This window comes from Ochotona curzoniae, unplaced genomic scaffold (genome assembly GCF_017591425.1).
Source record: "Ochotona curzoniae isolate NIBS_2020 unplaced genomic scaffold, NIBS_Ocur_1.0 contig_3520, whole genome shotgun sequence".
Lineage (NCBI taxonomy): Eukaryota > Metazoa > Chordata > Mammalia > Lagomorpha > Ochotonidae > Ochotona > Ochotona curzoniae.
This window is the reverse complement of record NW_024465894.1, coordinates 6364377-6387088: the sequence shown is the minus strand read 5'-3', so window position 1 is coordinate 6387088 and position 22712 is coordinate 6364377. Positions and strand designations below refer to the sequence as shown.

Sequence of the window (22712 nt, the reverse complement as noted above, 5' to 3'; positions counted from 1 at the left end):
CATCTACCTTCTGGCTTTAGGAATTTGCCTAACCTAGAAATTTCATGCAAGAAGAAACATACATCTTTTGTATTCACCTTACTTCACTCAGCAGGTTATCGAGGTTCAGCCTGTGTTAACTGTATCAGAACTTCCTCCTGCCTTCTGCCTGAGTTATACTGCACTAAATGGGTACATGACTCTTCTCTCGTGCACTCACCTGTTGCTGGACATGTGGACTGCCCCTGCCTTTCGGCTACTTCAAACAGTGCTGACAGGCATGTTCAAGTACAACTACTTGAAGCCCTTTTTCAATTCTCTTGGACACATACTTGGAAGTACACATGATGAGAGCAAACAATAATCCTATACACAACAACATTTGACAGATGCCAAACTATTTTATATAGAACTTACAAATTTTATATGCTTGCCAGCCATGTATCTCCATACCCTGCTAACACTAGTTATTTCCTGTTATTTTTCAAAAAAAGATTTATTTATTTGAAAGGCAGAGTTACAGTTAGAGACTTTCTACCCTCTGGCTCATTTCCCAAATGGTAGCACGGCTGCAGCTGGGCCAGGACAAAGCCGGGAGCTTGGAGATTCTTCCAGGTCTAAGCGTGTTGGCCTCTTCCTCATGCCTTCCCAGGTGCGTTAGCAAGGAGCTGGATCAGAAGTGGGGCGGCAGTCACAGGGGATGCTGCCATGGCAGGAGGTGGCTTTACCAGCTACGCCACTATGCTTCTTTTCAAATCTTGTTTGATAGGCAGGAGGAGAACGAGAGAGATTATCTCCCATTTGTTGGTTTACTACCCAAATATGTGCAACTGGGGCTGGACCAGCCTGAAGGCAGGGGAGAAAAATCCAGTTTGGGTCTTCCACAGGGGCAGTGGGGATACAATTACCTTAGCTGTTATGCGATGCCTCCCAAGGTGTGCATCAACAAGAGTTCATTAGAGTCAGAGCTAAGATTCCAGAAACAGGCATTCTAAAACAGAACTGGGTTTCCGAAGTGGCTGCTAAACCACTGTGCCAAATGCCCATCCCTTCCGTGTTTAAACAAAAGCAAACAAAAAGCCCCGTTGCAGCCATGCCAGTGACTGTGAGGGTACCGCCCTGTGACTCTCAATTGCATTCTCCTAAAGACTGGCTGTGAGGGGCACCCTTTCCTATTTGTGGGTTCTTTGGTTAGCTCCCTGGGTTTTGGCACTGCCAACCTGAGTTTACTCCATCTTTCTTTAGTCACACAATGTTGCCTTTCACAGGCCACACTCCAGGAGAGACCCAGATTCATTCACTAAGCACAATGCATCAATCACTCGCATACTCAGCACAATACATCAAGTGGCACACCTCCCACTTGATAAGACACTGAGAATCCAAGGCTGACAAAGCCACTGACCTTATGGAGCTGCCAGTGAGTTAAGTAGAACACACAGAGAAAAGGCCACTCGGGAAAGGCGAGCAGAGTGGAACAGCTGCCAACGCACCTGTACACAGGGTCACGGGAGTCCCTCAGGTCTCGGTATCTGTCGTACAGTGGGTCCCGGTGATCTCGAAAATCTCTAGAGTCTCTGAGATCCCGGAAGTCTCTGAGGTCCCGCATGCTCCGGCTGTCCCGATGGTCCCGGAGGTCTCTGCTGTCCCGATGGTCCCGGAAGTCTCTGCTGTCCCGGGTGTCCCGGCCATTTCTGCCATCCCTGGGCTCTCTTCTCGGACTTCCTCGAAGCGGAGATCGGTCACGCCTTGTGTCTCGACTGTCCCCAAAGCCATACGGATCCCTGCAGATGACAGCAACAAGATGCTGAGGCAAAGCAGAGGCTGCCAGAACTACAGCTCCTCATAGGGAAAAGCTCACACCTTCCAAATAGCTTTCTAACAAGGCAGCTAAACAGTCTGGCTAAAATGTCAGTGGCTACCCATCTGGTCAGTAGATAAAGCCTAGCGTGTTCAAGAATCTCAAAGGACTGGAACATCAAAGGAAAAACAGAACGTGTAAGAGGGCTGGACTGGGTAATGGCATTCTTCAGGTAACTTGGTATTCCTCACACATACCAAGTCGTCCTCAATTATGACAGGTTTTCAAAGCAAAAGTTCTTTCTCCTACCAGACTTGTTGGAAAGAGACATCACAAGGGCAAAAAATATGGGGAGGCAGCATGAGGGCTGACATTCATGAAGAAAAAAGAACAAATGGTATCATCTCACACAAAGGAATCAAAGGGACTATCCTTGAGGCACAGATTTCACCTCAAGCACCTGACAGGATCACCAAATTAAGGGGGAAAAGCACAATATGATACGTATATCTTAGGATCAAAACCAATCAAACCTGGTTCCTTTCAGCCCAAGGTCTTCGACAAGCTCTTTGAAGTCACAGACACGCTTCGCTTTGCTCTGACTCAACGAGACTCCATGAGACAAGTCATTCCACCGGAAACTCACCCCCAAAGTACCCCAAGTTAGAAACTTCCCATTCTGACCCACGAGGCCCATTCTTGACTTTTTCACTTCTGCAAATAACTATCTTTCTAGTTATCTGGGTATAACCTCTTCAAAGTTCACTTTGATTCTTCCACTCTATCCCCAGGAAGTCAGCCGAGTACTACTTATCTTTCTATTCCACTAGATATACAGGTCCAACTCAGAAGCTTATTTATATGCTGGTACCAACAAAAATGCTAAAAAAAAAAAAAAATCAGTGCTACTTACTTTGACACATAAATGTCAGAATAACTGCCTAAATATGTCAAACTCCATCTGTGACCAATCTTGGTTTGCCCCTCCTGTGTCTGGGAGCCCCTGCCTGACAAACTGACCCCTTGTAACTATTCAGTCGCCTCAGCTCTCCCGACGCTGTTCCCAGGATTTTAACTCACACATCTCTCTCAGCATTTCTGCTTATATGGCTTCTCCACTTGGAACATTTACCCAAGACTAACTCCAGTACCACCCTATCCACAGGGGAGGATCACGGGCCACGTCTCACTGCTGCTCTCTCCTCTCACACTCAATTACCTCTATTACTGAATCTGACCTGGTATTTACCTTTCACACCAGTGTCTTCTATGCCTGACCCACATTTAACATTCCCCTCCTCTGTGAACCTGTCCTTGGCTCTGCCTCTGCTCCAAGTACATCCCTCCTCCAGCCCCGCCCCTTCAGTAGAGGGCACACCCATTTACTTGTCTGCTGAAACCCACAAACTGCTCATCACCCTTCCTGTAAGACTTACCTACTCTTGTCAGTCAATCAATATTTCTGAAAATTTTCATTCTCTAAAAACTGCTGTCTGTTCATTCAGTTTTATTTCCACTGGCACCACTGAAGTAACCGAGGTTGCTAATGTAACCTTCCCATGTCTGTCCTTGTTTCTTTTCTTTTTAAAGATTTATTTATTTTTATTGGAAAGTCATATATATAGAGATGAGGAGAGACAGAGAGGAAGATCTTCCATCCGATGATTCACTCCCCAAGCAGCCACAACGGCTGGAGCTGAGCCAATCTGAAGCCAGGAACCAAGAGCTTCTTTCAGATCTCCCACATGGATGCAGGGTCCCAAGGCTTTAGGCTGTCCTTCACTGCTTTCCCAAGACACAAGCAGGGAACTGGATAGGAAGCAGGGCGGTTGGGATTAGAATTGGTGGCCGAATAGGATCCCGGCACGCACAAGGCGAGGACTTTAGCCGCTAGGCTACCACACCGGGCTCTCTTATCTCTTTTTCTAATCTTTCCTCAGAAAGAGTACTCTGTAGAGTGGTAACAGGTAATAGGCAAAAGCCTTCACTAGTTTCCGCAGAGATTAAGTTCAAACTCTCAACCAAGGCTAACAGGGTCCTCATGACTGGCTCCTGTCTGCCAATCTCCTTATGTTCTCTCCCTAAGTCTCTACTCGAGCTGTGCTGGCCTTTCAGCCACCGCCAGCTGACATCTTTCCCGACCCCTTGAGCAGCAGGAACAGACCCGTGTTCATTCTCCAGCTGTCAGCACGCAAACACTCCTCGTGTAATGTCCAAGCCCACCTTCTGTTCCTGCACTCAGAACTCGGCTGACATGGTTACTTCACAACTAGCTGCCTTACCAGCTCACAAGCTTCCAGTGGACCACGCCCATGTCAGCTTGATACTGCACTGTAAACCCACGAGAATAATGTCTGACACACAGCTGATGCTCTTCAAAGATGCTGGATGAATCGTGCTCCTGTACATGCTTCCATTCCATAACGACAATCACACGTCACCTAATGGCCACCGCACCGTAAGATTCTATCACCTTGACATGCTGCAGCTTAGATGGTGTAAGCACACTCTGTAATGTTCATACAATGAGCTCACTGAACAATTCATCTTCCAGAACATACCTTGATGCTAACCAACGTATGACTGTATCTGTTCGTATGGCTTCCCTAGCAAATCATAGGTTTTCCTGAAGGCTTTGGGTAACTGCAACATAGCACTGAGCTCAGTAACACTTAATGGTTTGAATTTACAGTAGGCATTCACTATGATGCTATCAGTTTGCTAGAACACTTCCATTTCGCTTTGTTCACATGGACACGACAAAAACCACTTAAACATCAACTCTGCTTTTTATAAAGTCCCTGTCATACGTTTTAAAGTTCACTATACTCCTGGTTATGAGACCAAACATACAGTAGACCAGGGAACTTAAATAAGGACAGCTAAACATTAGTTTCCATATTAGAATGAAGTATAGACTAATCAAGATAATTTTAGCTTTCCCTGCTCTACCATATAATCCTCCTAACACTGTAACATCTGACGTAGTACAGAATGTGGACAAACACTAAGGATCCAGGGAGAAGGACACGGCAGAGTATTTTTGGACCACTAATGATCAGTGGATAAACTTGCCCCAGGGAGCAGTCAGAAGCAGTCATTAGAGGTAGAATCAAGTTTCAAGTGCTCTTGGCAATCACAGTAGGAATATCATGAACCTGCCCGACCACAGACCACACAAAGCTTTGGTCTGGTAGCAGTAGGGTTAGGAATGCAGTGAAGAACATCACGTCACATCATGCTTCATACAGCCTCAGGACAATGCAAAATACTTTATGGGGCTCTAATTCTTTCCAATCTATTGGGAAACCTTACTTACCTGTCAGTCTACCCCTGTGGGTTGACCAGAACCCTAGATCCACAAAGTCTGGGTCCCCACCTCAACCTGAGACATGCAGCTCTTGCCATTTCCTCAAGGAACCTGAAGTTCATCAGCAATATAACTAGTAACTTTCTCCTTAATTGCCTTCTGGGCAAAAAGGTGGAAGAGGTGATATTCACAAGAAGGAAAAGTACCAAAGGACCAACAGAAGTATGGATAGAAGACAATTCTCCAAAATGAGAAGGCAAAAGAACCACCTTCTTTCTCTAAAAGATGAACACTGGCAGATAGCTGTTCTTCAAAAGCAGCCAACCATTTAGGGTCACTCCAGGACCCAGACAATGAACTTCTCAGAACGAAACAGCTCCTGTTGCTGGTCCTAATATCTTTCTCAAAACAAGAACACAGCTAACAAGAGAGTTGTACAGTGGCTGTATCTGGAGTGCAGAGAGGACAAAGCCTCCAGCAGGAGAAGCTTGACCTCAAAGGATGAGTGAGGTAGGCTTCCTGCGCATATGTGGTTCACAGCACCATCCCAAGGCACCAGAGTTGTCTTACTAAAGGAAGTCAAATGCAGCACTCTCGGTACCACGTCATAAGAAGCTGAAAACGAAATCAGATAGAAGTTAAATTTCAGTACTGGAGGCCACGAACTTAAGCAGGTGGCAAACACAATTAGAATTCTGCTGCAAATTCCTTATCAGCTTGGCAGGAGAGAAGCAAGGCATTATGTTCATAATCACTGGGCAACACTGGAGGGGGCATGGGAAGGGCGGGGGAAGCAGACAGCGGCCCGGACGGAGGTGATGCACCTCTCCTGCGGACTGAGGTGACTGGACAACACGCGGCACTTGAGATCTTAAGTCTTGGTGGACTCCAAGCTTCTTTTCATCAGGAACTGGAGACCTCCGCTCCAGGACGGACGGCACTCTGGACTTGGCCGTGCAGCAGGTGGGGGCAGCACCCTTGACATTTTCTTTCTTCTCTGCAGAAGACAGCCTTTCTCCTTTTTTTTTCCGTTCCATTCCCTGGAGCATTTTCATTGGGAAGGGTCAGTCTGTTTTTGACCCCAAGAAAAATTCTTCATCAGTTCTGTCACAGATATTCTCCACTTGCAATATTTACCCACAATTTAAATACGCTGTCTGCTGTGTGATATTGATCCCCAGGACAATGGTGCCATGCTGCTAGTAGAGATAACAGACTTGGGCAGACTTTCACCATGAGGCGCAGATAGGCTATGGGGTGCAATGAGATGGCACACCTCCTGGGCCAGGCTTCATCCTCAGGATTTTGTTGGTACAGGTGGCACTTGCTGACAACTTTTCTTCAAGTGTTGATGTAGAAGAAACCGCAGTGTGGAATCTTCTTAAGTGTGGGGTCCACCTAGACCTACAGTTATTTCACACTTGAGAAGCAAACAATTTTCAAAGAAATTAACACTCTCTGGATAAATGGAAAGCATTTCAGGTCATATAGGAAATTCGCCTACAGCCAAGAGCTTTCTCCTGAGTCTTTCTCCATGATTTCTGTCAAAGTAGTATCAGGCTTCACTTCTTTCACAAACACATAGGGAAAATCGTCTGCACTATTTGTTCTTCTTTAGGTCACACGGGAAGGTTTAGCAAATACCTTATTTTGGATCCCTGGGACTCAAGTCAGTGCAGGGGTGTGCTCCAAAACCTGGGTTCACCAAGGGATGGGCTGACGATGCTGAGAACACCCAGCTCCAACCAGAATTACGGTCCAGACTTTGAAGGACTAAGGTCTGGGATCATGCCAGACAACTGTGCGATGCTCTCCAAAGGAATCTGGTGAATCAATTGAAGGGTTAGAATAAGAATTCAAGCTGAAGTGCAGTTCAGAGTAGGGATTCCTAAGGCAGAGGCTGGGGCCTTGCTGAGCAGGTCAGAATCACACACAGGCAGCTGAGCCATCACCAGACCAAAAGCAAAGCCAGCAGGTCTGTTGCTTAAAGAGATGCTGGAAATGACACTCCTGTGAAAATTCTCAAATATACTAGGTTTTGATACCCTAGGTTAGTGTCCAGCAAGAGGTGTTACAAAGGTCTTGCCAACATAGACAATTTTCTTTTAAAAAGCAGACAACACTGGAGACACATGGGTATAACTTAAGGAAATTTATGCCATAGATGTATTTGTTCCTTCCCCTGTGAATTATGGTTCCCTGTGGCAGTGACACATGAAATGATTAGGCCTGCCAACAGCAGTTTGGTTGCAACCAACAGGACAGCACATTTGGAATCACCTTGAGGCTCTGCCTGGAAGCCTGGTATTTACCCCCAGAGAAATGATGGGCTCTTTCCAGGCTAATTACTCATCATCTTGTATATTCTCTTGGATACTACTTCTATCCTACTGGCATATCTTGTGAGAATGCATGATGAAGCAACAATCAAAATTAAGTGCTCTGTTTGAATATAAAATTCAATTTATTTGGCTTTTCTCCCCCCTTTCCTCGCTAAGACTCTTAGATGGGTTTCAGAACAGATTCTACTAAATGTGACCACAGTTCATTCCTTAAATAAACATGCACTGACTGTTTGGAACTTCATCACACAAAATAACATGTTAAAGACGTATCATCAAGGGGGGGGGGACTGTCAAAAGAACCTGAATTAGCTTAGCCGTCTCTCCCGTTGATTGTAAATAAAGCAGGAAGCCACTGTTCTAGCCACATTGCAATAATAATCTCATTTTGGGATTTTTGAAAGTAGTATTTTAACAGGCATATAAAGGACACATTTATACTTAGTAAAGAGCGTGTTTCAATGTTTATTTTCATCTACTTCAAAGGCATAGCAACAGAGAGAAAAGAGATTTTCCATCTGCTGATTTGCTTCCCAAATACTTTCAACAGCCAGGGCCGGGCCAGGTCAAAGCCAGGAGCCCATCTATGTGGGAGACACGGGGCCCAAACACTTCAACCATCACATGTAGCAACAGGACATAGAAGCAGGAAGCTGAATCAAAAGTGGAGTAGCCAGGACTTAACCTGGCACTGATTTGGGATATGGGCATGCCAATTATAGGTTTAACCAGCTATGCCACAACCTGCTCCCTGAGCTTCATTTAAAAGATGTTTCAATGCTGTTTGTGTATTACGTTGGAGAGGGGCTATTAAAAAAAAAAGAAAAAAGCACAAAAAGCTCTTTCTTTCTCTGCAAATAACATTAAGGAGCTACAATTTAGGTTGGGATGAAATTAATCTGTTCATTTAGTGCCCCTGTAACAACTATATTTGATTCCGAACAGGGTACGTTAGTTGCTCCCCTAACATTGCAATGTACTTAATGATTAACCATGAAAGTCAAAAGCAAACAGTCAAATATTAACGGAATGGTAGAAGATATCCTTCCCAGTCCATGACACTAAGAGGAACTTTACCACCCTACAACATACTCTTTCTTTCTTTGCTTTGGGCTGTCCTTGACTCTTTCCCAGAGCACAAGCAAGGAAGTGGATGGGAAGTGGGGCACTGGAACACAAACTGGCACCAATATGGGATCCTGGCACACGCAAGGCAAGGCCTTTAGCCCTTGGGCTATGGCACTGGGTCCATGATACCATTCCTTTTTCTCCTTCAGAAATGCACAGTACTATTCGGAGTTCTTGAGCACTAGGAGAACAACAGAGAAGTTGTTCAGTTGGAGTCTGTGTTTTTAAAGCTCTAAGTTCCACACTTCTTTTAGTAAACCACATAGTTCAGAAACACAATCATTAGGCGCCAGTGTTGTGGCACAGCATTTTAAGCTGCTACTGGCAACAACAGCAACCCATATGGGCACCAGTTTATGTCCCAGGGGTTCCATTTCCAATTCAGCTCCTGGAGACCTGAAAGCATCTCTTGATTTCATCCTTGGCCCAGTCCTGGCCAGTGCAGCCACCTGGAGAGTGAATAGTCAGCTAGAAGGCCTATCTCTGTATATACATCTCCCTCTCTCTGTACTTCTGCCTGTCAAAGAAATCTTTACACACCCCTTACAGGAACCTCTTAGCCACGTGTATCCCATGACTACTGGGGCTATGTGAGCAGTATGGATGGGGTCCCCAACATGTGGAACATGGTTAGATTTGGCTGATGGAGATGGACATCAGATGGAACTGAAGTTCTGGAGGACACATTTATGTTCTTGAAGATATTCAAAATACACACAAACCAACCAACACACTGTTTATCTGGCGGTTTCACGAAACACTTTCTACGATACTGAGACAGTACTTCTGCAGTGAGGCTAATGACTCCTAGGGCATCCATGTGATACCTGTGGTGTAGCTCTGCACAGGTACAATGAACAAAAAATTCAACAAGATCAGCAGCACTGCCACATCCCTAGCGTCTATCTGAACATGCAGAAATGTATAATCTATGTCTGGTCGTTGGAACACAGCCTCCCTTCATGTTCAAACACAAGAGTTACATCGAACACAGTCTCGTCCAAAAGCACGGCAATTCTGTGTTCCATCTAAGCGCTCAGTCCCCAAGCGACCTGGGAGACACCACTACAGATCGGGACCCACCGTGTTGACCAATGTTCAATTCACCGTAGGAAATGTAGCTTAGTGTGGTATGTAGTTTTGGTGGAAAATTGACATTTTAACGTAAGGACAAAGAAAAATCCATGCTGATCCAGGGCCAGCAAGTTTGACACAAATACTCATTTTTAGTGGGAATGAAAACATTAAACAACATTCTTCCTTTAGAGAAGGAACAATCTAATGTGCATCTGTAACAGGTGCATGTCAGGACTGTCTTCTTAGAACAAACAGAAGAATATTTTGGGAAAATGCCCTCTATTTCCAGAAAAGCTGAGAAAAAGGGAGACTTGTGAGCAATGTGGTATTTTTGCCCTTTTTATTTCCCCTCCAACCAGGTAACCCCAAGCATGCGAGCCAACACAGGATCTGCGGCACAGGCAGAGCAGCAATCGGTCAGCAGCAATTTCCGCAGCCCCGGGTCAGCATCTGGACTGGCAGCCATTTGGAAGGAAGAGTCGAATCTCTGCGGCCGCCCCAACCCAGGGCTCTCCTCCCAGTGACACGTGAGCTGGGGACACACAGAGGTTCATCCTCTTCAGTGGCCTGCAACACACGTTACAGGCTGAACTTGCTGGGTTTGCCACCGAGAGCACAAAGCTTCCTCTGCATCTCCTCACGTGTGTTTTAGAAAAGCAGCAAGGCCCTCCACATAAGGTTCATGTTCTTATTGTTTGCTTGAGCGGTTGTGACTTGTTGGGGGGCGAGAAAAGACCCTTGATGTATGAAGTTGGGCTTAACTCCCCAGAGCCCAACTTTCCCAAGGTAACTCACTGCTTCGGGGTACTTTACCTTCGTGTGGGGCTGGGTCTTGATGGAGCCGTATTCATATTTCTTCCTTCCGCTGCCTTATTAATATCTGAAAAGAATAATCAACCCATCTGTTCAATGCTATGGAATAAAAACAAGATCATCAGCACATTTCAAATGAAAGCAACAACCAAAAAAAAAAAAAAAAGAAAAGAAAAGAAAGCCACAATGGCAACCAGATGGTGTAAGAAAATCCATTCAGCAGAGATACACTGTCACTTGGACAATCTTTATTTTAAGTTAAGGCAGAACACTGTCATGGCTTGCTAAAGAATGTCCCTTAGTTTTCCAGCTAGAACATAATTTGTATAAAATTGGTTACATCAATGCTTCACCACCTGACAATACCTAAACCACCCCTCCCATTAAAGGAAAGAAAAGGTTGTTTTCTACAATTCTGGAGAGCTAGCTGTAAGATTCTTTTTGCAGAGAAGAAAAAGTGGGGGGAAAGATAAGAGGAGTTTCAAAAATTCTATTTCATGTTACAAAAAAGTGATCGCTGGAACCTACTGTCTTAGTGTCCAATATTCCACGGAACAGGGCTACCTGAGCGTGTCTTATGTTGCATTCCATTGGGTAGACTCTTCCAGAGTGAATGAGATGCAGGGAAGGGAGTTGCTTTTTTTTTAAAATAAACAAAGAGCATGACCTGTTAATATCTATAATCCTCACAGACAAGTATCTCAGAATAAAAAGTGGCATTCGGCACTTTAGGATTAAAGACTAAAACACTCTTTAATTACAAGTTTTCGTTAGAGAAGGCTGATATAACTGGATGAGCGAGAACACTGCAGTAAACCTACAGACAATTTATGTGGTTAAAACCTGTTGTGTAAAAACAAAATGCATCTAGGAATTACTAGGAATTGATGAGGTCTTCAAGGAAATGTATGAATACGTGTCTTCTCAAATTTAACAATCGTTATACCTTAAAATAAATGCATTAAAAACTTCATTCTTCAGATGAATAGAAAAATAAAACGCCCCCTGCTGCAGGGTGCGTTCATTCTCCTTGTTTCATAGTAAGCAATTAATAGCATATCTAATGACATAAAGTGGTATTAAGCACTCAGGTGATTAGAGTATTTTAAAATAGTAATTATAAAATTTTTAAATCCCAATGATTCCTATGATGTGAAAGACAACAGCAATAATAAAAACTGAAGGGTCTCAGATAGACCTCACCCTGCTATGTTGCCAACTTTTGAGTTTCTGAGCTCCTGTTCAAGAGAGGATGATCTTCAATTCCATTTTAAACTGGAAGTTTCTATTATGCCTAGAAGAATAGCTTTTGACAAAACTGAAGATCACACAAAAACTAAACAGAGAAGCATTTTCTATTTAATTGCTTCTTACCTTCTCATTAACAAGACACAGGACGTAATCCCTCTATTTAGCCACACACACACACAGAGGAAATGCTTTCTACACAAGGCCTGGCCAGGGTCCTGACGCCAGCTTTGGCACTGTGCCAATCTGTAACTCTACTGTGCCCCAGTGTCTGAGTCACAGAATGACAGGCCTTCCAGGGACAGCTAACCCTTCTACAGGTGACCCTGAGTACCAGCTCAGGGTTAAGGGCTTACTGATCCGGCCTGCTCACTTGCGTTATCCACTTTATAACACAGAGGAGCTAGGAGTCAGAGGAACACAATGTCTTTGATTACTTAAGTTGTTTTCAGAATATTCTGAAGTACACGGGATGTGTACATTAAGACTTATTTTAAACAAATACCACATCTTCGACAGGATTCCATGTTTTACTAAAAATATCTTGTGAACTACAAAACTCACCTGAGCACTGATTAGGCATGGGAAGCATGTAGGTTAAGAGCACAAAAGACAGGCTACTACTTTACTAGGTAAGATTCTATTAACGTCATAATATGTCCCCTCACACATGAAAATGACTATTACACTGAATTAATTAATATATTTCCTTGAATATGTACATATAGATTAAGGAGACCAGAATGGTTATATATTATCTATCTTTGGGGTGAAATTCGTTTCAGATAGAATGAAGGAAGTAATATTTTACTTTGAAGTTGGTGATATTTTTAAATAATTTCAACTGTAATTTGCCTCCCAGTGTTCATTTTCACAGAGTAGTGCAAGGCAATTCTCTATTTGAATGGTTTATGCTTCTCTTGCCAAAAAAAAAAAAAAAAAAAATCAAAAGCCAAAAAGGCAAAAAACTAGACTATTTCCTTAATTTTATGAGTTAGCACACTTAGTGTAATATGCCCAGTTTCTTTATTTACTCCTACTTAACAGTTCCTTAAACTTCTATCTTGGATGATAGGGAGACAATGAGATTTGTATTGGAGTCTCACTTCTAACCCAGAAGACTATCCAGGTCAGAATAGGGTTTAGTGAGAATTCAGTGGGAAACGTACAAACATAACCCCAAACATTACCACCCACCTCTCTCCCGGCTCCAAATCCTCACACAGCACTCACCAACACTTCGGAAAAACTCTCAGAAGTAGCAGGAAGATAAGAACAAAAATATAAAAACTGTAGGGAGCTGATCTTGAGAGTCAAGATTTAAGCAATCAATAAAAAACTTGTCCAATTCCAATTACTGTCATGGAATTTGAAAATCTGTCACTTGGAAGTTCATTTGGACAAGTTTTTCTTTTGAAAATGCAAACATTCAAAGTGATAACTAAGGAAGGGATTTTGTATGATTTAGTCTAATTAGATTACTTTCTTCTGAAATTCTTACAGATTAAAAGAAGAAAACACCAAGAAAATAGGCTGCTAATGTAAAGGAGAAGGGGAAACACAATTAGGAAAAAACCACTGAGAGGTCTTTCCAGATATTAGACGGCGGAATCCGGTGAGTTCAGGAGCAAGAGTTAAGAGCAACTTGGGAGCCTTTCCAAGCAAGGGCGGGAAGACTGCTCTACAAGGGGCAAGAAAGGAAATCTAGAATTCCTGTCCTTTTCATGACTTTACCCTGGCAACTGGCTCTAAGATCAAAAGTCAAGACTCTCCGTGTCTCGCCCATGTTGGTGATTTCCAAGAAACCTAAAAATTGTTAAGAGCACTTGTTAGGTAAGAATTTGTATGCAGGAGAAACAGCACCAACTCAAAGGATTTATATAAAAGGGAAAAAAAGGGGAATAAGCTAGAAAACACAAGATGATACAGAAAGCAACATGAAAGGACAGGGTGAAGAACTCTCTCAGAAAGGCACATTATCAAATCTACAAATTTACTCCCAACTAGTATGCTAGACAGGGCTCACACAACAGTCCTTGTTTAATCAATAAAAATGCATGCTTTATTCACAGCATAAAGAATTGTTGTTATACCTATGTTTAACTGTAGTATCATTTACCTTAAAGCCAATTTTTATTGCAGCAACAGAAAACAGTGAATACCAGAAATGAAAGGACAGCAAAAACCACACTGCTTAGTGTGACAGTACCACCACTACATGGTAAAAGAAACCAGAAGCCTACACAATTTTAATAATGGACTACTAATGTAATAAAGCTCTCCAAAGGGCTCAGTTGAAAACCAACTGGCAATCAAGAATTATTAAGTTGGAATTACACAACAATAAAGATAAAGCCACTTGGAAAACCATACTGACAAGAGAGCAGATATCACACACCAACTCCCAAACCAGGAGGGAAAAGGACACGATTTCTTGTTCCGTATCTATGACATATATTGTGATGATCCACTGTAACATTAGGGTAGGTACTAAAAAAGTTACTCTTGCTCTGTTTCCAAATCAGCCCTTTAAGCTTACTATACATTTCTTTCAGTTCTCTAATGTAATGTATCTTTGTGTTTAAACTGTATTGGAATACAGGGGCTGGCGCTGTGGAGAAGTGGGTAAAGCCACCACCTGTAATGCTGCAATTCTGCTTGGGAGCCAGTTCATGTCCTCACTGTTATGACACAGCTTTCTTGAGAATGGCCTGGGAGAGGCATTAGAATATATCCCAAGCACCTGGGCCCTGCTCGCCACGTAGGAGATGATGAGGCTTGAGACTCCTGGCTCCTGAGGATGTGTGACTATCGGAAGGCAGCAACGGGATGGGCCTTAGATCTGCCTGACACCAAGGTACTGAAGCCTGATGCTCTGCTGCCTCCAACAGGACATGGAAGATGTTTCCATTTAGAATATTCCTGTTAGGACTCCCGGATCAAGCGCTGATGGTGCCTGGAAAAACATTCCTTTCTGTGAGACACTCACAGCTTCAGTGCCCCACAAATCCACAGCACAGTGGGACCTACTTACTGAATCACTCTTCCAATTCTTATTACCTCCAAGTAAAATAATTTTTTGCTATTGATACCTATCCTTGTCAACTCTTAAAAAAAAAAAAAGACACCAAACTGTCAACATTTAATTCCTTGCCTCCTTTACTTTTTTTTTTTTCCTTAAAGATTTACTTACCTGAAAGGCAAAATTACAAACAGCGGGCAGGGAGAGGTCTTCATCTGTTGGCTCATTCCGCAAGTGGCCACAATCAGACCAGGTACTTCTGCCAGCACCCCACCACCGCAGTCAGGGCCCAGCACTTGAGCCATCATCCATGCCTTCACAGCACATTAGCAGGGAGCTAGGTCAGAGCCAAGCAGCAGAGACACAAAACAGTGCCCATACATGACACCTGTATTGCACAAGGCAACTCAAACTATTGTGCCACAGCACCAGCCCTGGAAAGTTGAACTTTTACAATTATTTTTCACAAAATTAGAAAAGAATGATCAAATAAAATTAACATACTTAGCACTCTCTGCCTCTCCCTTCCCCCACTTCCCTACTCCAGCGTGGCAAACACCACTCTGCTCCTGCAACATCCACTGCTTCAGACGTCACATACAAGTGTCTTCCTGTGCCTGGCTTATTTCACTTAACATTGTTTGTTTCTTTAAATATTTATTTACTAGACATATGGAGAAAAGAAGAGAGAGAGAATCTTGCACCTGCAGGTTCACCCCTCAAATGGCTATAACAGCAGAAGCTGAGCCAGAAGCCAGGAGCCAGCAGCTTCTTCTGGTCTCCCACTTGAGCACAGGGGTCCAAGAGCCTGAAGCTATCATCCACTGCATTGGGAGCTGGATCAGATAGGAGGCAGCTGGGAGACAAACTGGTGCCCATAAGGGATGCTGGCACCACAGTGGAAGGATCAGCCTGCTACCCAAGCCTACTGGCCCCAGCTCAATGTTCTTTTAAAAGGAAAGAGCAATTAACTGGGGGAGCAACAACTGAACTGTAGTTTTGGGGAATTTGGTAAAAACAGTTTTCGCTAGCTCTCCATCTCCTCCTTGATAACACTGACATCCCACCTGTGTGAGCTACAGGGCAAAAACCTGACTGGGATTCCCAAAGGTGGGGCTAATGTGAACGAGCACAAAAGCCCGAGCTACATAAAGTTTCAAATACAAGTTTAGGGTTTATTTCTTTTAAAACATGTGAAAGTTCAACTCAATTGTACTAGTGAAGAGCTACAACGAACTTGTACTTACAATTAGTACATGATACGCTCGACTAACACATGTGCTAATGCCTAATATGTGTTACACCCTACAGGGTTTTTGATAACGTGGCAATGACAAGGCTAAAGCACTTGATTTAAAGGAGCCCACAGTTTCACATGAGAATAGGTATGCTCTGTAATGTGAAATAACGGGGGTCTAACTGCGTGTGTGTGTGTGTGTGTGTGTGTAAGGGGAGAGTGGCAGGGCACAGAGCAAACTGGGAAGAATGTGTCTGTGGTGTGTAAGGGGCCATGGAAGAGACGGGAAAAACCTACAAATAACATTTAAACTCACCTTGAGCGATGAGTAGAAGTTTATCAGAGAGAAAAGGGTAGGAAGCTGGCGACAGGATGCAGAGGGTTAAGGAGGGCGGGCGGCAGTCCCCTGCGGCTCTCCTTGCAGTCCAGCTCCCTGCTAACTGTCCTAAGAAAGCAGCAGAAGATAACCCAAGTCTACCTGGGTCCCTGCCACTTAGATGGGACACCTGGATACAGCTCCTGCCTCCTTGGTTTGGCCTGATCCAAACCCTAGCCATTGCAGCCTTTGGAGAATGAATTAGCAGATGCAAAAATCTCTTTCTGTGTCTCTGTCTCCTACTCTGTCAGTAACTTTGCCTTTCAAACAAATACATTTAAGAGGAAAAAGAAAAAGGTCATCCCAGCATATGCAAAGGTAAAGGAATGGTTTGGAGGACACTTTCACTTAGAAAAACAATAGGAAACTTGGTGCTGGGAATGCAGGGGCAAGAGGAATGAATGATGAAGCCAGAGTTACACCTGAGATTCCAATGAAAAAGGAAGAAACTGATGGCAACAGATCTGTCAGGAGGTTACAAACTAAACTAACATAAACAGAGCCTCTAACTCACATTAATGAAGCTTTATGTATATAATCTGCAAAGGAGGGTGGGGAAGTATTTAAACTTAAAACGATCAAAATACTGATAAAGCCCATTATGGTAATTTTCTTTAGGGATCATTGGTTTAGGCTGATACTGAAGGGAGCAGGTGGGAGACAAGCATTACCGAACCCTAATAAAATGAACTGACGGCAAGAGGAGTTGGCAAATAATAGTCAACAATTAGTTCAATCCACTGTTCCAAGAAAAGACAACAAACCATCCTTCATTTTTCAGTTTTAAAAAATCCTGTAACTAAAATCATAATAGAATTTTATCTTAAATCCTATTTATGTACACAGTTCAGTACAACCTGTTGGAAAGAGATCCCACAACTTTACCTTGGCAAAACTCAATATCCATTAAACAACGTACCTTATCTCTCTTTACGTATGCAAACAACAACAACAAAAACCCTTTGATTCCCTCTATCACATTTCCTTCAAGAACTCTCTCAGTACCACCTGGAAAGTGCAGTAGGCAGTCCCAGGCCCTGGTTCAAACTGGAAGAATCTGTGATTGGAACCCAGGAATGTGGTTCTTCACAAATCTCTCAGGTACATCTGAGCACGTGTTTGGGGTCCGTTGTTCTGTTATCCATTTACCTCTCTGTGTTCCTGCTTAAACATAACATAAATACAAATCTTCCACTCTGAAATCTCTAAACCTGTGACCACAGGGATATTACCCAGCAACAGCACCTGTGCAGACAGTATTGTGGCAAAGGCTAAAGGCAGCAAACACACACACCAGTAGGAAAAGCATAACCATGCTGTTGTTGTCTCCACAGAAAAAAGGTAATCACCAGCCACGTTTCTAGAGTTGCCAAAGTTTTTAAAAAATTTCTTTGTGTTATGGTTGATAAAAACAAATAATTATGAGGTCACTGACTACTCCACAGGGGCAATGTATAGCCTGTCAAGGCTTCCTTCAGTTCTTTAGGTTCATTTAATCATTTAAAAAGTATCCAGAAAAGTTAAGCTTTTTCCAATTACTTAGTTATAAAAAGGCATGGAAAATGGAGAGTGTATGATTCACCTCTTGGTTATGAGGGAAAAAGTACAGTTCTCTTTACATTTTGCAAACCTAAGCTGTGAATTCTGTCCCGTTAGTGGGGACAGAACTCAACTAACTCTTGGCCAAAGGGCAAGTCACACGTAGGATGCTATAGCCACACAGCAAACAGCAAACTACAGCAAATCTGGAGCCAATAAGCAGACCATGCAAATCTTTGTTTTCAAGAAGTTAAAAGTATCCTAATGATATGAACGGAAGGTACTGAAATACCAAAAGCCAGATAGTTCAATTATTTCTTTTACTTCTAGTTCCAACTATAAAACCAAAAACATTTTATAGTCTCGCTTAAAACAAACCACTTAACGTAAGCGCAAGCATAATTGCAGCATCGGCACTCTGCGATCTTTGCATCAGTCATCTGCGATATGAACAAATTAGCACTAAATCTGATTCCACCTTCTATTTCCTATGAAAACTCATTAAAAATCAGGGGTTCTTAAATTTCTAACTTAAAAGGCAGATTCCCTGAGTTTCACCTTCACACTTCAGTCAGCTTAGGGGAGGGACCACACCCAAGCATCTACATTTCAGACAAGCTGCTCTAGCAACTGAAAAAAACAAAAACAAAAACCTTTTTTTTTGGGGGGGGGGGTGGTTATAGTTTGTTAAATACTGTCCTAAATTTATCAGAGGCTGCAAAAGATTCAGTCATGTTCATAGTTACAAGCTTTAAAATCTGATGAAAATTGTGCTTTCCTAATTTTTGTCTTTTGTATAATGATAATTTTAAAAGATTAAAAGTATCTTGTGTTTTCTGACCCTAAATATAGGTTACTATTATTTCAATCTGTAATTGCTATAAATGTAAGCATATTTCACTTAAAGCCAAATTGCTTATAATCCGTAATTCTCAAATTCGTGCCCATTAGCTGCAGGATCAATCTAATCTTTAGTAATTCAATCACTCCAGGCCCATGAAACTCAAGATAAATGACCTGTTTTCTACTGCAACTTAAAAACTGTCTGGGCCCTGCCCAGGGCTGTCCTGTCTTTTTATAAGTTAACAAAGCTTTAAATGCAAAATAAAGGCATAAAGGGAAGAGTCCTACGGCCCAGAAAACAGATTCTGATTCCTAAGAGTTATTTTCGTAACATAAAAATGACTGGTCTAGTTAGTCTAACAGCTCTTAATTTTTTGGTGGTAAGAATGAAAATGACGAGTCCCAGAAATATTCCTATCTGGGACAAATAAAACCACCATCTAAGAGGCAGCAGGCACGCTGCACTTCTATATTCAGCTGTCAGTATACTTGGTATTGCATCTGTGCAATGGCTTAGGCAGTGGCCTTGAACTGATCTGTCACTCAGGCCTCTCCTTGGTGACAGCAGCACACAACCTCAGTGTTTACCACGCATTTCCCTTTACCCTGTGGACGGGCTAACTCCGCTGTTCACAGGCCGTTCTCCTGGGACAAGAAGGGTGGCACTGAGCCTTACAAGCTGTGCCTTACAAGACACAGGGAATCCCAAGGCAGAAGGGGCAAACAGCATCGTAGGAAGGGCAGTCCATCTGAGAGGGACACTAGCTCCTCAGGACGTCCACCATAAACAATCTTCCCTTCACCGCGATCCACATCACACAAGTTTACATCAAAGTCTCCAAAAGTTCTAGATTAAGGATCCCACTGGGCTTCAACATGTTCCGTCTGTGCTTAACCATGATGAAATTTCTTCTCTAAAAATAATGCCCTGAATATGTTATCTCTTTATGTATGAAAAAATACATAATAACAGTTGACAAGATGGTTGCCAGGTGCCAATAAGCTGAAATTCACCACAAACACTGCTAGCTGCTATTATTATTGCTAAGAATAATGAGTTTAGAAGCTGCCTTCTTCATGTGAGGAGTCAAAAAGAAGAAACTAATTGAAGGGAACAAAAAGTAAGTATATGTCCCCCGATAGGTACCCATCATGTGTCTCTTTTTAAAGACTTCTCCATTATTAAAAAGCACAAGCATATTTCAGTAACTTTCACAGTAACAAGCCTACAAAAGCACTGCCACCTACAGGCCACAGATAGGGAGTGCCTGCCACCGTTATTTAAAATTGTTTGACAGGGGTCGGGAATCTGGCTGGGTTCAGGTCACCTGGCCCGGATCCTGGGGCCAGCCTGTCAGGGGGTGCCAAGTTTGTGAGCCCCAGGGGTGGGGGATCCGCAGAGACTTGGGATGCCTGGCTCGGGTCCTTGGGCTCACCTGCAAGAACACGTCCTACTTAATGAAAAAGGCGGAGCAGTGGACACAGGCTCATTTGATGCCACAGCGGAAGAACAGAACAAACTGGACGACTAACCCAAAGGATGACAGCAAAAAAAAAACTTGGTGAATGGAGACTTGAGGCTTTCCTATGTCAGCCAATGGACACTGGGAGGGTGACATCATCCTCAGATCAGTGAAATCGGCAGCATTTCAGAACTATCCAAACACCCGGACAGAACCCTCGGAATAGGCACAATTTGAGACTCTGGGTTGATATGAGGTGGCGGGTCCTCGTCCCTGGGTACTGGGCGTGTGGAAAGTCCTGAGTGGTCTTCCCCTTCTGTCTCTCCCCTTCCCCCAGGAACAAGAATACCAAATTTGGAAACAATGAGTCCACCTAATTTTCCCTAAACCTTGATCCTTCCCACCCCGATCCACCATGTAAACATCATAAAAAAAAAAAAACTAAACCAATAAAATTGTTTGAAACTGTCAAACCTTTTCTCATTGGACTTATAAAACACGTTTATTTCTGAGTTTTTAGGCACTATTACAAGAGGCTCTATCTGTTGGAGCTCTGACACTGATTCTTGAATAAAACCAAACTTACTTTCCTACATAACACTGCTTAGAAATCTGAATAGAATCAGACCTTAGCCGGATGCAAACTCTACCTCCCAGAGCAATATGGATTTTTTTTAGTGTGTGCGTGCATGTGTGTGTCCACGTGTCCACGTGTGTGTATGTGTGTCACCAGTGGAGAGAGTGAGGGAGCCCAAATGGCTTCAGTCAACTTTTCTTTGAATGGATTCTACCGCTCTGGCACTATCTGGGCTATTGGCTTGTAGCTGGTCAATACTTCCTTCCCAGGTGGTGTTTCCCTGGCAGGCGACATTTGGCAACCTACCCTAGAAAACCCCCTTCCGCTGGGCCCTGTAATATGTTTTCTCCAAGCGCACCCTCTCACGGAGACAGTGTCACAGTGCGTATGGAAGGCGACAGACCAGCCGAGACACCAACACGAAGGAGGAAGATGACGTGAGGGGAGAGCCGCGAGATCGCCCACCCCCAGCGGTCCCAAGGCGGCGACAGCACCCCGAAAAGCTCCGCCACTGCCTGCACAGAGCCACCGCACTGTGCAACCTCAGGTGGCGCCCCAGGTGCTCACCAATCACTGGTGGTGGGTGACAACCAGAGCCCCCCAAGATCCCAGGGCACTGGAGGTCTGGGGTGAACAACACAGTCTACGCGGAGCGAAAGCCAGGACGACCCCCTTTACCCCGATTCCTAAGGGCAGCGTTCACCAAAAGCGGGGGACGCACAATAACTTCAGGAGGAACAAGGACGCACCGTTGATTTGCAACACACAAGCATTTATTATTATTGTTGTTATTGTAAAAAAAAAATTGCATTCGAAAAATAACTGACTTCCATGATACGGCTTGTGATGAAGGGTTCCGCCTTTTTAGACAAACGTATATAAGAAGCAGAGAGTGAGTCTGTTTCAAGAATCTAAAAAATTCACAATTAGGTAAACCCGGAGCACCAATCATGACGGAGGGTAACGCGGAAAAGGGGTTGGGCAAACGCTCGGAGGAGAGCCGGGGTAAGGCCGTTCCTAAGCGGGTCCGATCGCTCCTTTCGGGGTGGCCTGGGCCACCGCTTCCTGCCCTCCTCCCGCGTCTATAAAGGGGGTGACGGGGAAAGGGGGCGAGTCGGCACAAGACAAGGAGATTCCGCGAGGTTGCGACCCGGGGACGACGGGTTGGGAGAGGGAAAGCGAGCCACCGGCCTCCGGAACCCGGTTCGAATCCCTACTGCGCCACCGGTCCGCCGAGGCCCCGCAGGCGAGCGACGACGGGGCGCGTCGCTGCAAAGGCGGACGCGGGTGCGCGGCCCTGGCCCCACAGAGGCGCCTCGGCGGCGCCGGACCGACGGCTGTCCACGCACAGAGCGGCCGCCGCGGCCCGGGACGCCGGCAGCCGGGGACGGCCGCGCCCCGCCCCGGGCATGCGCAGCCCCGCGCGCGCACCCGCGCGTCGAGCGGGCCCTCTCGCCGCCTCCGCCAGGCCCGGCTCCCTCGACCCCCGCGGGCCCGGCAGCCCGCCCCACGCCGCGGCCGACAGCCGCCGCTTCCCGGCACTCACCGCTACCAGCGCGGCGGGCTTCCGGCTGCTCCTTCGCCTCAGGCCCGCCGCCGCCGCCTCCGCCTCAGCCCACCTGCCCGCCGTAGGACAAAGGCGCCACCAACCGACCGGCGCGGGCACGAGGCAATGGCGGCAGGGGCGGAGAGTGGAGGTAAGGGCAGAGGGCGCGCACGCAGCGGCGGCAGGCGCGGCGGTGTCGTGAGAGCGCGAGGCTTTACGGCACGGCTGAGAGGGAGCGTCGGTCTCCTTGGTGAAGGGGGTGGAGCAGCGAGCCTGGGGCGGCGGTTGAGAACGCTAGGAGTTGCCTGGTAACGGCGTCCCCAGCTGAGGAGGAGCGGGCGCCGGGTGCATCCTCCCCCTAACCCCGCGCTAAAGAACTGCAGTCAAGTTTTGCCTTGTGTTTTCTTTTCT

General features: G+C 44.8%; 1 protein-coding gene across 3 annotated transcripts in view; it reads right to left on the bottom strand.

Annotated features, from left to right (window-relative positions):
• The window catches only part of NCOA5 (nuclear receptor coactivator 5), a 32840-nt gene extending 10392 nt beyond the window's left edge, over positions 1-22448 (bottom strand). The window contains exons 1-3 of one of the 3 annotated variants that reach the window (XM_040981386.1): positions 22302-22448; positions 10451-10517; positions 1473-1763 (exon numbers count right to left, since the gene is read on the bottom strand). In XM_040981386.1, coding sequence (XP_040837320.1) covers positions 1473-1763; positions 10451-10488 — 329 coding nt within the window. In that variant the 5' untranslated portion in view covers positions 10489-10517; positions 22302-22448. Of the gene's footprint in view, positions 1-1472; positions 3382-10450; positions 10518-22301 lie in introns of those variants that run through there. The other 2 variants (XM_040981385.1, XM_040981387.1) reach the window with 2 other exon arrangements.
• Between the last annotated feature and the right edge of the window lie 264 nt (positions 22449-22712).